This window comes from Schistocerca serialis, chromosome 9, assembly GCF_023864345.2.
Source record: "Schistocerca serialis cubense isolate TAMUIC-IGC-003099 chromosome 9, iqSchSeri2.2, whole genome shotgun sequence".
NCBI lineage: Eukaryota > Metazoa > Arthropoda > Insecta > Orthoptera > Acrididae > Schistocerca > Schistocerca serialis.
Window position 1 is genome coordinate 386,793,778 of NC_064646.1, and position 17,024 is coordinate 386,810,801.

Consider the following 17,024-nt stretch of genomic DNA (forward strand, 5'->3'; position numbering starts at 1 on the left):
AGAAATTAATAACAGCAATGAGAGGACGCTTGATTTTTGTCTGACCAATAACACTGTAGCGATTATCACAATTTCTTATACAATACAATTCATTTACAAACAACAGAGTAACCAAACAACAATTTAAGTCCCATAAGAAATTACATATTGTGAAGAAAGATCAAAAAAATGGTTCAAATGGCTCTGAGCACTATGGGACTCAACTTCTGAGGTCTTTAGTCCCCTAGAACTTAGAACTAGTTAAACCTAAGGACATCACAAACATGCATGCCCGAGGCAGGATTCGAACCTGCGACCGTAGCGGTCTTGCGGTTCCAGACTGCAGCGCCTTTAACCGCACGGCCACTTCGGCCGGCGAAGAAAGTTCAAATCATGAATGTAACTGGATGATGAACATATCAAAACTCACTGCAGTAACTAACAATTTTCTATTGGCAGTTAGAAACATTACAGAAGGGAACCAAAAAAGATAACACAGAAGAAACTCAACATTTAAAAGAAAAGGAAGAAGAAGATGAGGGAGAGGTGGGAGGGGGGAGGAGAGAGAGATGAGGGAAGGAGAATAGAAAGAAAATGGATGAGGAGTGTATTGAACAGAAGAAAAGAGAAACTGTACACATTTCTGACAACAGTCAAAAGGTTGCAAGCAGAGTAAGTGGAGTACACCATGCGAAATTACATCACGGTGGAAAGAAAGAATGCAACAGAAGGTTAGAAAGATGGAAGACAATTGAAACACCCACATTACAGCTGATAATTTTGACATCTATGTAATATACAAAATGTTAATTTGTTGTGAAGAGTTTGATCACATCTAGACAATACTAAAAAATGCTAAAATTTATTCTATTGTTTCTTGAAGGTCGTAATTTATTCTACTGTTTCTTGACGATCACAGTCAAAGAAAAATAATGTCCTCTGAATATTGTGAACAACAGGGGAGACAAAATATTAACAAAATGTACAGCAGGAACATTTCCACAAATTACTGAAAATGATTACAGTGAAGGTGGCTTACAGGTGGACAAAGAAGAACACAAGAGAGCTAAGGGAAGGAGTAAAAGAAGTCAAAATGATTAGTTTTGAATGAAATAAAATGTATAATTAAAAAGTCCAAATACAGATTGCACTGCAGGATGACATCACAGAAACTGATTAACAACGTGGAAGGCCTGCCTTTCAAACTTTTGATGGATGTTTGGAATATAAAGCTAGTGTTTAACATCTTGTAGTTATCTGCCAAAAGAGAAGCACCTGCGATCTCAGCTGCCGTATCAGGATACCTGGTGAAAAATAACAACAAACACTTGATTATCCAGAAATCAGGTGAGATTATTAGAAGGCAGTCAGTTTGGTAAGGTTATATGAGGATATGTATGACACCAAGGAAATCAACACATTAAATAAGAGAGATAATATAAAACTTACTATAAATATAAAGATCTGTATTCCTATTTTCACAAGATACATGTGTATCACAGACATTCAGTGAACTGAACTTAATATGTAGAATCAAGACAGCAGAAATGAATTGTCTCCAGAAAGCAGAACAGATCAGTAAGAACATTAGGCTACATATTAAAGAGGATTTGATATGAGGCATACAAGAAGAAAGCAAGAGTAAGTTTTAATGTCTAGTTAATGATGATGTCATTACAACCAGAACACAACTCAGATTAGGGAAGAACAGGAAAGAAAATCGGTCATGCTTTTTCTTACAGCCCATGGTACATTTCAAATGACTAAGGGAAACCATGAAAATCCTGTATCTGAATGTCTCGATGTGGATTTGAGCACATGGCTTCCCAGATACGAGTCCAGTGTCTTTATCAAAGTGCCAATTTGCTTTGCGACAACCACATACACATGGCCCTCAAGAATTTTGGGTTTGGAATAGTTTTGCATAGACAGAGTAATACCTAATATGAAACTGGAGAAGATAACAAAAAATGGCAGATAAAATGGTTTAAACAACTACAACTACTACCAAAAGACTGCTTGTCAAAGTCACTACAGCAAGTGAGAGTGTAAGTAGAAAAGTTGTCCATGTGAGACAACTGATGGAAATGTAGATAGAAAAAATATTAAGGTGAGCACTAGGTAAGGATTAAGACATTCCTGTTCTCTTTCTTCTAACTCAAATGTGTTTATAAAATTTCTACTCCACACATCCCACGTTAATTTTTTTGTTGCTCCGAGCCAGTATCAGTTATCCGGTAAGTTAACAGTTTTATTTACATTGAATGTCTGTCATCTTTTATTGTTTGACTTTAGTCTTCCTACAATGTCTCATGTTTTTACAGCCTAAGCTGCAAGTTATATTTTAGAACCTCTGCCACATCAGCACCCAGTGCTGCCTCTTTACCTTGGCGAACTGATACAGTAGCTCCCAAACATCTGGTGGCTATGATTATTTTACCCATCCCTGCTTTTTTTATAGGCTTAATATGTTAATGCTGGGTACTGAAGAGAAATTTTAAGACTAGTTGGCTTCAAACATTTAATATTAAACAGATTACTCAGTGCAAGTCAGTACCTGACTCTCAGCCTCCCAACATGAAATCAGCCATATTTACATTGTTTGATACATTACAATTAAAGCAGTCATACTTCCAGATAAAATGATGATTTTTTTAATGTATTTGATTTTTTGTTTCATCAGAAAATATGAATTTATACAATATAGCTCGCACTTTGCTATGTCCTTTACTATAAATACATATAGTACTCTCTATTCATAAATAAAAAAAAAAAATCTTTCACCAATCATAGTGAATTTCACAGTGATGTGGCTGAGTGCCACCTTATAATGTTCATTTTGTTTGTTAGCAAACAATAATGGGATTTAAAATATAAATCATGTACAGAAGATATTTATACACTTATATGTTACAGGTAGAAAAAAGGAAATCAGTTTAATAAACACATCCATAGCATTTGGGAACAAATGATGAAGTTACAATTATCAATCATTTTCTATATATACAAAGCATGAATGAAACGTATGGCTCATAGCTTTACATTGCTTGTAACCACTTAATTAAAAACAAAATAGACTGATTTGAACAGATCACTATTTGTGTGTTCCTGACTTACACTATGGTCAAAAATATCCTTTACATATTTCATCCATAGGTCATAGTCCTGATAAATTCTATCATCCTCAGTGTAACACACTATTAACCACTTTTTCTCACATAAGCACCATCACTGTGAACAAAGAGACTTTTGTAACAGCACTACTTTTCTCCTTCCCCACACACTCATACATTCATGAATTTGCGCACATTTGTATGAACACGTCTTTCTCCAGAAAATAGTTCCAGAAAGTACTTGGCTGGATTTCAACAACACAATTAAAATGAACAGTTGTAAACTGCTGAACTTGTTAAGCATTTCCAGGTTTTAAAACTAAAAAAAAAAAATTACTCTAACACAACACATATACACCACATCATTTGGAAGCTGGTCATTCATAAAAGTCACAACCTTCAGACATCCCATATTATTCTTGAGAAAACTGGTTTTAAGAAAATGTGTTTTCTGAACATCATTCACACAATATAGAATCCGCAATGCAAACAATTTAATAAGGAATTACTACACTTTCAGCCAAAAACGAATTTTGAATATTAAATAATTTTCTGTAACATTACAACAGTGGTAGCAATGAAAACAACTTGACCATTAATAAAATAAAAAAACTCTCTGAAAATGAAATTAAAAAAAAATGTATATAGAAAGAAGCTTCTACACATGTGACTAGTATAGCTAATCATTTCCACAGAGTTTTTTATTTTCAATCATGCTAAATTATCTTTGGAATGTTCTGTCACATCCACAAAGTACGTTCCTTTCAAATAATACTGCCTGAGATCTTATTACTGACACACACAGATCACAAACAGTTTTAAGAAATATATTTTATGTACAGCTCAGGTTTATAGGCTCTGCCTGCCACAAGGAGTATCTGTATTTTTTGTTCTGTTTTAAAATTTTGTTGATAGGAAAAGAATACAGAAAAGTAAATTTCAGAAACAGATACTGTTATACTGCAGCATAAAGGATGTTACACCACATAATTTACAATACTAAAAACATCAACAACAGTGGCAGCAATAACATCTGTATCTGCAATTAGATGCTCTGCACATGTGTGGCTAATGCCTAGAAAGGGAAGAAAAGAGTTTACAGAAACAGCATTCAAGAAGGAGCAAGTGCTGAAACTTCTGCTTACAAATGAATGGTTTAAAACCAACATTACAGAATAACCAGAGAGCAAGTACAGATTCCTACATTAAACTTACAAAGTACAAGACTGCTGGGTAAAGTCAGACAGACACATAAGTACATGCACTTTCTTCAGACATTCATTCTCAACACACTTCAAAGATTCAGAAGAAAAAAGTACTTCGTAAAAAGTTGTTTTTATATTTACAAACCAGTTGAGGCATTATAAAAAAATGAACACAAACAGTACTGGGATACAATACACATTGCACCTGTTCTGTGGTTGCACTGCACCCCAGTGAGCAAATGAGAAAGTAAATCCAATGTGCAGGTCCAAAGATGTTCCACACATAAGTGTCATTGAGTAGTGACATTAATTCAGAGTTCCTCTGCACTGTACATTGCCACACAAACATGGAATCTTAACATCTTCAATAGGAAACTTGTAATCGTAAGTGATTTCTTCATTAACATTGATCTGCTGCTTTGAGTATATTACAATTTTCTTCTGGCCTTCGATAGTAATGATCTTCGCGTAACAGTTCGGCTGCAAAACAAGGAGAAAATTGATCATTACTAAAGCTTTTGAAGCAAATGTAAATATTATTTCACATAAACAGACTTTAGATAAATTTGTCATCATTAGTAGCCTATATTTTGAGACATTATGTTAAGACCATTGTAGGGTAGAGATGAAAGAAAAAAAATATACACACATTATTTAGTGGAGTGAAGCCCATTTATGAATATATTTCATCACAGCTTTACAGTGAGTGAGTTGTAATACTGCATCAGCTCAAATAACTAAAAGCGGACATGACAAACTCACCTCAATGCACCAAGTCTTATTTAAATTATTCTATCTTTACATTTTTATAAATTCGAAGGGAAAAATTACAAGTGACGTAACATCAGCTGTTTGTCATGGATTGGGTACTAGCACCTATGATAATATTTCCTAGCCCCCCACCCCCTTTGTCCAATCTTATACCAGTAGCACGAAGACAGAAATTACATTTATACTTTGCCTTTTCATATTATGTTTTTTTATTTATTTATTTTTGTTTGTTTGTTTAAAAACATTGATTCCAATAATTTTGATAACATGTATGGAGAACAATTTAAACCATTTTTTCCCCCCAAGCTATTCAATTTATTCTCTAATGTCAGTTGATTCTCTGCAAATGAATGCTTTATGCTTCCATGCTAAGTATTGTTTGGTGTTAAGTGTGTGTGTGTGTGTGTGTGTGTGTGTGTGTGTGTGTGTGTGTGTGTGTGTGTGTGTGCGTGTGTTTGGGGGGGGGGGGGGAGGAGGGTGTACATACCTATGTACAAAACACAAAAAGACGGTTGCTAATATATTTTATTGCATTAAAATCAAGCCCGAAATTTGTTTGAACAGTCAATTCGCCGGGAAAATTTTAAAATTCACAATGCTCCTGTTCTCTACATACAGAAACTATCTTTTGGACAGGGAATGGATATTCAGGATATCTTGGGTGGTGTCACAAATGTCAGTTTGCTTTAAATGTTAATTAATGTGGATGGGCAGGACACGGTTACTGTAATATGTGAATTCAGTATTAAAGGAATGCCACTTATCTAAGCCACATTGATTATATAATTAAGCATAACACCATGAAATGTCCTGAAATGAATGAGCACGTAAGGTAAGTAAGTTTTAGGGAAGGCAAATAGCCAACTACAATTTACTGTTAGAGTCTCCAACATTTTGTCAGGCATAGAGCTCCTAAATACAAAGTAAGCAATTTGGGGCTCATACAGAGACGTGCTAAGCACTATACCTAGCCTTGCAGAGCATGTATGTAAATGCAGATATAGGTGCATATCTAAATAGCATCACTCACATAATAATATAAGGTAAATCTGTTAAGGCATGAATTGTTACAGTCCATAACCAAGTCCTTAGCAACATTTGCTTGTCTGCCAATGTGCAGTGAACTAGCGTCAATGATGTTGTAGACTGTGTTAGACTTTTTAACAAAGTTGGTAGTGCAAATCCTTGTCTAAAAGTCAACTGCTTTGTGTGGATGTAGGAGGAGCTGGCAGCCATTTGTGAACAACTGAAGATGTTACTGACCATGGCTAGATATCTGCTGGCTGTTACCCGGGAAGTAGGGGCGTATCAGTGTGGCAACCAGCCAGCACATCTTCCAGCTTACATGACATGGGGAACCATGCTCGCAGAGTGAGTGGCAGATTGTACAGCCTTCATTTCGCTCGAGGCACATGGTGAACGAAGGGAATGGTCATATGATCTTGCTTGTTCGCCCTATGGATGAAAAAGTGGTCACTCCTTCAGCAGAACACGAGCAGGCACACAAGAGAAAGGCCTAGTTATTGGGAGCGTCAAAGCTAGTCATGTTATGGAGCCCATTAGGGAAATAACGTCCAGGGCCCATTGGGGAAATAGTGTCCAGGACCCATTGGGGAAATAGTGTCCAGAGCTGGACAGACATCCAATGTGCATCCAAGATATGGAGGATGAGGAACATGCCTGCAGTTATCGAGTGTCATCTTCAAGTCGTGCCCCACGTCAACACTAAGCCCCACTTGTGGGGTGGAAGCAGAACTTTCAATTTGCAGTATCATACCCAGAACTAATCACGATCCTTTGATTCGGAGCCAAGTGCAAAGTCTCAATCAGAATTTCCGTCAATTCTGTGACGCATTTGGCTACAGATTTCCAGATCTGCGTTATGGGATGGAAAATTGCAGGACTACACTTGATAGGTCAGGGGTGCACTTCGCAGAGGAAACAGCTGATTGAGTAACAAAGTACTTGTGGAGTGCACAATGCTTTTTAAGACTAGGTGGAGTGGAATTAGATCACATAAAAAGTAAAGACACTTCAAAAGCCAAAATTTTAACAATAAATTGCCGCAGCCCTCCACGAAAGCTATCACTCCAGAATTAACTCCAATTTGGGAGCTGGTTGAAACCCAAAACAGAAAGGTCACTTTTTATGTTTTTCTTAAGTAACTCTAAAACTGCGACATGTAGTAAAAATATTTCCCGGAGTAAAATTAAACACCATTAAAATTTGTACGAAAAATGTACTTTTCATTTTTTCTCCAAGTGTAATGGTTTCTGGGTTGCAGACGATGGAAAAATTGCTGATTATTAAAAACAGTGTTTTAACACTACAAAATTTATGTTTATTGTTAAATAATAGTGACTTGTTTAAGAACAGGTATTAAATGTGTGTACCACATCTAAGTGCCGGAGGGATGTGGGGGGTGAAGAGAGGTTGGGGGGTGGGGGGGACTGGATGGGTGGAGGGTAGAAGCACGAGGGAAGGCAGGTCACCAAATTGTGGTCATGCATTCCCTCCTTCATAGGTCTGCAAGCTGACAAGTGAGCAGGCTGTTTCCTATTCTCACTACTCCACTAGTACGCAAGAAGCTATTACAGGGTGGTTCACACACACACATCAAAAAAAAGTTTTCATCACCCCAGTTCCCAGAACTCCTGAAAACAGACATTGACTGTGGATATTGTATCACAGACACAGTCCCTTTGACTGTTCAGACATGTTACTAAACCCGCCCAAAGATGTAAACAACCATGCATGAGCAGCACCTATTAGATGGGTGGGGGGTGTCCGACATCTGATCAGTTCATTCCACAGCTCGTGTTGTCTGTAGTTCTACCATGCGTAGATGGTCAATAGTGCAGTTTGATTGCTACCGCATTGTTACTTTGTGCCAGGAATGCTACCTACGGATTATGGCTCGGAGGAATGCTGACGCCAATGCCATCATGTTGAATAATGCTTTTTGTGCAGCCACAGGACGTCATGTTACAACTCAAACTGTGTGCAATACGCTGCATAAGATGCAACTTCACTCCTGACGTCCGCGGTGAAGTCCATCTTTGCAACCACAACACCATGCAGCACAGTACAGATGGGCCCAACAACATGCTGAATGGACTGCTTAGGATTGCCATCACGTTCTCTTTGCCAATGAGTGTCGCACATGCCTTCAACCAGACATTCATCACAGACGTGTTTGGAGGCAACCCGGTCAGTCTGAACGCCTTAGACACACAGTCCAGTGAGTGCAGCAAGGTGGAGGTCCCCTACTGTTTTGGGGGGGGGGGGGGGGGGGGGGCATTATGTGGGGCCGATATATGCCGCTGGTGGTCATGGAAGGCACCATAAAATCTGTACGATACGTGTTTATACGTGTTTGCCATCCTCCGACTGATAGCACAACCATATCAGCAGCATATTGGCGTGGCATTCGTCTTCATGGACGACAATTCGCGTACCCATCGTGCACATCTTGTGAATGACTTCCTTCAGGGTACTGACATCACGTGACTAGAGTGGCCAGCATGTTCTCCAGACATAGACCCTATCGAACATGCCTGGGATAGATTAAAAAGGGCTGTTTAAGGATGACGCGAACCACCATCCACTCTGAGTGATCTACACCGAATCACCATTGAGGAGTGGGACAATCTGAACCAACTTGACTGACGAACTTGTGGATAGTATGCCACAATGAATACAGGCATGCGCCAATGCAAGAGGACGCGCTACTGGATATCAGAAGTACCGGTGTGTACAGCAACCTGGACCACCACCTCTGAAGATCTCACTGTATGGTGGTAAAACATGCAATGTGTGGTTTTCATGAGCAATAAAAAGGACGGAAATGATGTTTATGATGATTTCTATTACAATTTTCTGTACAGGTTCCAGAATTCTCGGAAACAAGGTGATACAAAACTTTTTTGATGTGTGTGGTTATGCCAAACCTTCCACAGATGTCCTCATGAATCACTGGCAGTGCTTAGGAGGTTTTTGTTTTCCACAAACTGCTTTATCACCACATGGAAGGTAGGAATGAGTTGTTAATAATATTAATGCAAGAAAGGTGTATGGACAGATTCTACCTAAATCTATGCACACTCTTCTACACCACTAGAGGGAAACCGATTCCTAGTCATCCTGTATGGCAGTTGTAGCATTCTTCCAGGAAAAGTAACATTCTTCACCACAGCGCTGCTAGCCAGCTTTCTAGTTTACAGACTGACTATACTTCCCATCATTTCCTGTCCATTTCTCTCATGTGAGTAGACAAAATAACTTTACTGAGCTCCTGTTCATATGTTGGAGTTATTTTCAGTTTATTAAGTGTACTTATTTGCAGTTGTTGAGCGAGCTCTTTGGATGGAGCTTTCAACTGTCTACCACATTCTCCCAAGTGTAACATGCTGTCAATATTTATTAAAAAAATGTTGATTTCTTTGTGCCCTCCGTCACTGGTAAGAGTGCTTTACACAACAAGTAGCAAAATGCACCACCCCAACCTCAGCTCTCTGAACATCTGAAGATGCCCAGAGACTTGAATTGAAACTGAATGGAAGCAGATCACCTAGGTGTTATTGAACTTCAGATATTTCAACATAAACATCAAGTAACGCATTGCAGCAGATTATGACCTGTCTTATTCGAACAGACATATTGATGTCCACCTTGCAAGTTACACTGTAGATACATGATAAGTGACTCCACTCACTGCAACCCTCTCTGTAAGGGCCAGCAATTCCAGAACAGAATAGATTTATGCAGTCTACCAGTAATACAATTAAGCATATAGCGGAGATGCTGAGTTGCAGATAGGCACAACAAAAAGATTTTCACACTTGAAGCTTTCGGCCAATGGCCTTTGTCAACGATACACACACACACACACACACACACACACACACACACACACACACACACACACGCAAACTCAACTCAGACACACGACTGCAGTCTCGGGCAACTGAAACCACACACTGTTACACTCCATCCTGGATTTTCCATTGTTTGAGTAATACAATTAATGGTGAGAGAAGTCCAATAACTTCCTGGTCATTCATTAATCCACCAATAAGTGACTACAACACGGTTACATAGCTTTACAATATGTTTTCAACTACAGACATCACAATGTGCCACATTTACAAATCCAATCCCTTTCCTACTAACGCTATATAGATCACTGACTATGTCACACTTACAATTTAAACACTTCTCAGCCACTGTTAATAGAAACATATTTTACATTAAAGGCCACTTGTTAAGTGATTCATTTACATTGAAAATAACTCTACTATACAGATCATCCCAGGAGGAATGGTCAATATTCGCAGATATTAAAGGAACAAACATCTGAAGCAAAAACCTTGATAGGCATATATATGCCCTATTCCAAATGGTTCTCGAGATACAACTCATTTGATGTACACGCTACTTTCTGTATTATTCAATATGCCTGCAGATTTACACATGTACAGCAATTAGAAAACATTAGAAATTGCATTTTACAAAGTATCAATTAAAACTACTTACTTTTAACATATTCACATCAAAGTATTATCATCCAAGTCACATTACAGCTGTTGTACAGCTCACAGTAAATGTTCAAATATCCCACAATCAACTTCAGTGCATTTTTGCACTCTTGGGAGAACGTGTGCTGCTTGTCTGAGTGCCTCTGCACGTTCCCTACTGAGGGCAGCAGCATCCATGCTACGACCAAGCACTTCATCTCAAGTATCTCCCACAGATCAGACAAAGCTGTGACCATTCGTGCTGCCCTTCCGTGTATAAGTTCAATATCCCCTGTTGTTCTACGTGGTGTGGGCCCCACGCACTTGAGCAATATTCTAGGACCAGTTGCACGAGTGATGTGTAAGTAATCTCCTTCATAAAGTGATTGCACTTCCCCAGTATTCTACCAATAAACCAAAATATACCATTTGCTTTACCCATGACTGAACCTATATGATCATTCCATTTCATATACACCCAGGAATTTGTATGAGTTGGCCAATTCTAACAGTGACCCATTGATGTTATAGTCATAAGATACTTCTCTCTTTTGTTTTGTGAAACACACAACTTTAGATTTTTGAAAATTTAGAGCAAGTTGCCAATCTTTGCACCACTTTGAAATCTTATCAAGATCTGACTGAATATTTATACAGCTTCTTTCAGATAGTACATCATTATATATAACTGCATCATCTGCAAAAAGTTTCAGGTTGCTATTGTCTGCAAGGTCATTGATATACAACATCAACCACACAAGTCCTACACACAGGTGACTCCTGAATGTAAGAAGGATAAAAGAACAGACCTACAAAATTACAGGCCAATATCATTAACATCTGGTTACTGAAAAGTTCATTAACATATTGTATGCTCGGATATAATAAATTTCCTTCACACAGAAAAATTTCAATCCACAAATCAGCACAGATTCAGAAAGCAACACTCGTGTGAAACTTGCCTTTCCTCTCACAATATCCTGCAAGCCATGAAAGAAGGGCAAGAAGCAGATTCCATGTTCCCAGATTTCTGGAAAGCACTTGACACAGACTGTTAATGAAGACCCAAGTATATGCAATAAGCCCTCAGATATATGAGTAGCTCCTGTGAGTTGTTCTGGGCAGTATGTGTTCAAAGAGACAAGGGTGCCCCCAAGGAAGTGTGACAGGACTACTTGTGTTCTCTTTATACATAAACATTTTCACAAAAAGGCTGAGCAGCAATCTGAAACTGTTTGCTGATGACGCTGTAGTGTACACAAAAATGTCATTATTCAGTAGCTGTAGGATGATGCCGGACGATTTAGACAGGATTTATATTTGGGGTAAAGAATAACAACTTATTTAGAACAAAGAAAAATGTAAGTTAATGCAGATGAGCAAAAACAGTCTGATAATGTTTGAATAGTGTTAGTGGTGTACCACTGGACAGAGTCACATTTATTAAATACCTAAGCATAAAAATGCAAGGTGATATAAAATGGAATGAGCACTTATGGTTGGTAGTAGAGAGGGCAAATGGTCGAGAATTCTAGGAAACCATGGCTCATCTACACTCCTGGAAATTGAAATAAGAACACCGTGAATTCATTGTCCCAGGAAGGGGAAACTTTATTGACACATTCCTGGGGTCAGATACATCACATGATCACACTGACAGAACCACAGGCACATAGACACAGGCAACAGAGCATGCACAATGTCGGCACTAGTACAGTGTATATCCACCTTTCGCAGCAATGCAAGCTGCTATTCTCCCATGGAGACGATCGTAGAGATGCTGGATGTAGTCCTGTGGAACGGCTTGCCATGCCATTTCCACCTGGCGCCTCAGTTGGACCAGCGTTCGTGCTGGACGTGCAGACCGCGTGAGACGACGCTTCATCCAGTCCCAAACATGCTCAATGGGGGACAGATCCGGAGATCTTGCTGGCCAGGGTAGTTGACTTACACCTTCTAGAGCACGTTGGGTGGCACGGGATACATGCGGACGTGCATTGTCCTGTTGGAACAGCAAGTTCCCTTGCCGGTCTAGGAATGGTAGAACGATGGGTTCAATGACGGTTTGGATGTACCGTGCACTATTCAGTGTCCCCTCGATGATCACCAGTGGTGTACGGCCAGTGTAGGAGATCGCTCTCCACACCATGATGCCGGGTGTTGGCCCTGTGTGCCTCGGTCGTATGCAGTCCTGATTGTGGCGCTCACCTGCACGGCGCCAAACACGCATACGACCATCATTGGCACCAAGGCAGAAGCGACTCTCATCGCTGAAGACGACATGTCTCCATTCGTCCCTCCATTCACGCCTGTCGCAACACCACTGGAGGCGGGCTGCACGATGTTGGGGCGTGAGCGGAAGACGGCCTAACGGTGTGCGGGACCGTAGCCCAGCTTCATGGAGACGGTTGCGAATGGTCCTCGCCGATACCCCAGGAGCAACAGTGTCCCTAATTTGCTGGGAAGTGGCGGTGCGGTCCCCTACGGCACTGCGTAGGATCCTACGGTCTTGGCGTGCATCCGTGCGTCGCTGCGGTCCGGTCCCAGGTCGACGGGCACGTGCACCTTCCGCCGACCACTGGCGACAACATCGATGTACTGTGGAGACCTCACGCCCCACGTGTTGAGCAATTCGGCGGTACGTCCACCCGGCCTCCCGCATGCCCACTATACGCCCTCGCTCAAAGTCCGTCAACTGCACATACGGTTCACGTCCACGCTGTCGCGGCATGCTACCAGTGTTAAAGACTGCGATGGAGCTCCGTATGCCACGGCAAACTGGCTGACACTGACGGCGGCGGTGCACAAATGCTGCGCAGCTAGCGCCATTCGACGGCCAACACCGCGGTTCCTGGTGTGTCCGCTGTGCCGTGCGTGTGATCATTGCTTGTACAGCCCTCTCGCAGTGTCCGGAGCAAGTATGGTGGGTCTGACACACCGGTGTCAATGTGTTCTTTTTTCCATTTCCAGGAGTGTATAAAGGAGACCACATAAGAAATATTAGTGTGACCCATTATAGAGAACTGCTCATGTGTCTGAGATCCCCCCTAGGTTAGATTAAAAAAGACACCGAAGAGATTCAGAAACTCACTGCAAATATTACAAAAATGCCCCGTGAATGTAAAAGGGAAACCTTGGAGGGAAGATGATGATGATGATGATTTTGCAAAACACTTTTGAGAAAATTTAGAGAAATGGCATATGGGGCTGACTGTGGAATGATCTACTGCTGCCAAGGTACAGTGAACATAAGGACCGTGAAGACAAGATAAGTCAGGGTTCGTACAGGGGCATATAGACAGTCACATTTCCCTCACTTCATTTGCAAATGGAACAGGAAAGGGAATGCCTAGCAGTGGTACACACACTGTATGGTGGCTTGAGGATGTAAGTAGTTGCATAGCCTGTATAGTTTTTAATTCAGAAACTTCAGATAGGTCTCTAATAAGCTGGATATTTTTTCACAGACAATGCGGTACTCTCATTCACTTCTGAGAGTTAACCACAAATGAACTACTTTAAAAAGAAAAGCAGAGTCCAGTCACTCAACATAAAAGAGGAGTTATCCCTGTGTAGTAAAAATGTCCTTACGTGTTGTTCAAAAAATTGTGCAGTGCTCTACATCATACTTTTTCAATACGCTTTAACAATAATTCAAGGCGGCGTCTATTCCCTGCAGGAATTAAGTGTGTAATGTTAGATGCTATTCACTGGAATGAATGGAACAGTAGGAAAAACTGCAAATACATTTCTCGGGTTTGTTGCTGGGTAACATTGTGCAAATCACACAGCATTTCATCAACGCAAGTGTTTGACATCTTCAGGTGGTTGTTGTTGTTGTTGTTGTTTTCACTGGTGCAGGATGTGACCCGTGAAACTTGTGTGATGGTGTTGAAATTTGTTAGGGCCAGGAGCAGAAATTACACATGTGCAGAGAAGCGTTCACAGTTGGACAGAAGCAGTGCCGCTTACCAGAAGTGGAAGGAGGCCTTTCGTATGTGCGCAGTGGACAATGACTGTGCTGCTGGACACTGCTGTGGTTAAAAGCTGGATTAACTCTCTGAAATGTGCTGCGTTGGATCAGAAACTGTAGATAATTGGCTATCCAATTTTAATTTAATGCAACTATGCTAGACTCCGGGTAGTACTTGGCATAAATTTTGGTTGATGCAAATATTTCAGGGTTTGAGAAAAGTACGAACTTTGCACCAACACCTAAGACAGCCCTTTCTGAGGTGTGACAGCTGGGATGGAAGCAGAAACCTTGAATCTTCCCAGTGGGATTTGCAGAAGCAATGTGATGGGACACCAGCCGAGTTTTTACCTCAGCTTCCCCTAAAAAGTTCAGTCAGAAACAAAGGCTCTGGAAGACTTGACAGCAGACAGGCATCTCATTATTTTACCTGCTGATAAGAAGAACATTGCCATCTTCCTCTCAAAAACTGAGTACAACATCAAGAGAGCTGCACTGCTGATGTAGTATCTATATGCATCAAAGTGCCTCTGCAGGACTCATCAGAGTTTTTTAGCTGCAAGTTTGAGCGAGACATTGTAGCACTGTTTAAAGGTCTGCTTTCCTCGACCTATTTATTACTTAGTAACCAGTATTTAGAACAAGTGGATAGAGACACCATGGAAAGTCCCCTCTCCACTACTGTGGCCAACTATTTTATGGAAAACTTTGAAGGAAAAGAACTGTGGTCAGCAACTCTCCAGTCATACTACTTCCGGCTGTATGTCAATGATACATTTGTGGTGCGATCCCATAGAATACACACACTACCTCACTCTGTTTGAATAGTCAGTTCATCATGGAAGTAGAAAAAGATGGCAGCTTACCAGTTCTGGGTGTCACAGTTTGAGGAAAATACAATGGGACCCTTTGACATAATGTCTACTGTGAACCAACTCAAACATAGTTACTTTTGCAGGCCAAATGCTGTCATCAGGCTGCACAGGGCAATGGTCTTATGCTCCCTAGTACACAGAGCCTGTATGTCTCAGATACTGAAAGACTGTCAGGTGGTCTGAAACATCTAAGAAAAGTGTTCTAACAGAATGATAATTCTGATAAACAGATACAGAATGCATTCCACTCCAAGCACCTTCAAAGTAGGGATGGAAATGAACATGCAGAGGCAACCATTGCAGTGGCCTTCTCGTCATATTTTGGTGGCATGCCTTCAATAACTGAAAAGATCCTCAAGAAAAACAAAATTAAGTGTGTTTTTCATTCATTGGCAAAAATGAAGAAACTATTATGCCTGGTAAAAGAAAATCTCAGCCTTGGAAAATGTGTCATACATAATACCCCTTGCCAGTGTGGGAAGTCTTATATTAGGCAGATATGTCACGCAGCAGAAGAACATTGTGCTGAACACTATTGATGTTCGTATCTGGGTCGGTCTGACAAATCTGCAGTGGTGAAGCATTGCCTGAACATGGGGCATGGAACGTTTTATGAGTAAACTGAACATGTGGCATGTTTCATGAGTAAACTGAAGTTTCATTGTTCTGAGAGTTCATTTTTAAGGTGGCCATGAGGCCATACACATCCATATGGCAGACAATCACGTCCAGCGGGATGTACAATTGCAAGCAATACTGCCTGGAATCCAGCATTGGCTGCCATAAAATTAAAATGGGAGAAAGAGTATTTCTGATTTACGACCTTATGCAGTGCACAGCATAGAGTTAATTCAGATTTTAACCACAGCAGTGTCCAGCATCGCAATCATTGCACACTGTGCTGAAGGCCTCTCTTCAGCTCCCAGCAGGAGGCACTATAAACTCTATTTTCATCAAGCAACTGTGGGCACGTATCTGTGCATGCACAGTTCCTGCTCCTGGCCCCATAAAGTCTGACGCTTCCATGCAAGTATTGCATGTCATATCCTGCAGCAGTGAAGATAGCAACAACTGCCATGTAAAAATGTCTAACAGTTGTTTCAATGAAATATGTTATCTTGTGGCTAACCTGGAAAGTGTATTTGCAGCAGATCCACTGGGAGGACCTGAAAAGTCACAGAAACATGAACTGTTCAAGAAGAAAAAATAGCCTTGTTATCACGTGGATCAGTCTGACTGTTTTTCCATCATTCTCCTATGTTATTCCCAGCAAATACATGGAGAGTTCCTACTGACAGGTAATGACCAATACTTTATCCATTCACTATTCATTCTGAGCCCTGTTAGCGGAGTAAATACTTGAGCAAGATATTTAATGGAATCTGTAATTTATATTTTTGCACTCTAATTTCAATGTTTTGATAATTCTGATCTTTTGTTTTACAGTATTTGTGGGTACATAACAATTGGAAGTCCAATGGAATAAAAAATAAATTAATCAGACTTCAATTACTGATACTTCTGGACACTGTGGAGTATTCTTATTGTCATGACATAGTACTTTATTTTTGTTAACTATGCTGCCCTACACT

The 17,024-nt window shown here is 40.3% G+C and overlaps 1 protein-coding gene across 3 annotated transcripts in view; it reads right to left on the minus strand.

Annotated features, from left to right (window-relative positions):
* Positions 1-2,495: 2,495 nt before the first annotated feature.
* Positions 2,496-17,024, minus strand: part of LOC126418649 (histone-lysine N-methyltransferase SETD1B) — a 168,558-nt gene continuing 154,029 nt past the window's right edge. For all 3 annotated transcript variants that reach the window (XM_050085523.1, XM_050085521.1, XM_050085522.1), the window contains one exon: positions 2,496-4,777. In XM_050085523.1, the coding sequence (XP_049941480.1) occupies positions 4,604-4,777 (174 nt within the window). In that variant the 3' untranslated portion in view covers positions 2,496-4,603. The remainder of the gene's footprint in view (positions 4,778-17,024) is intronic.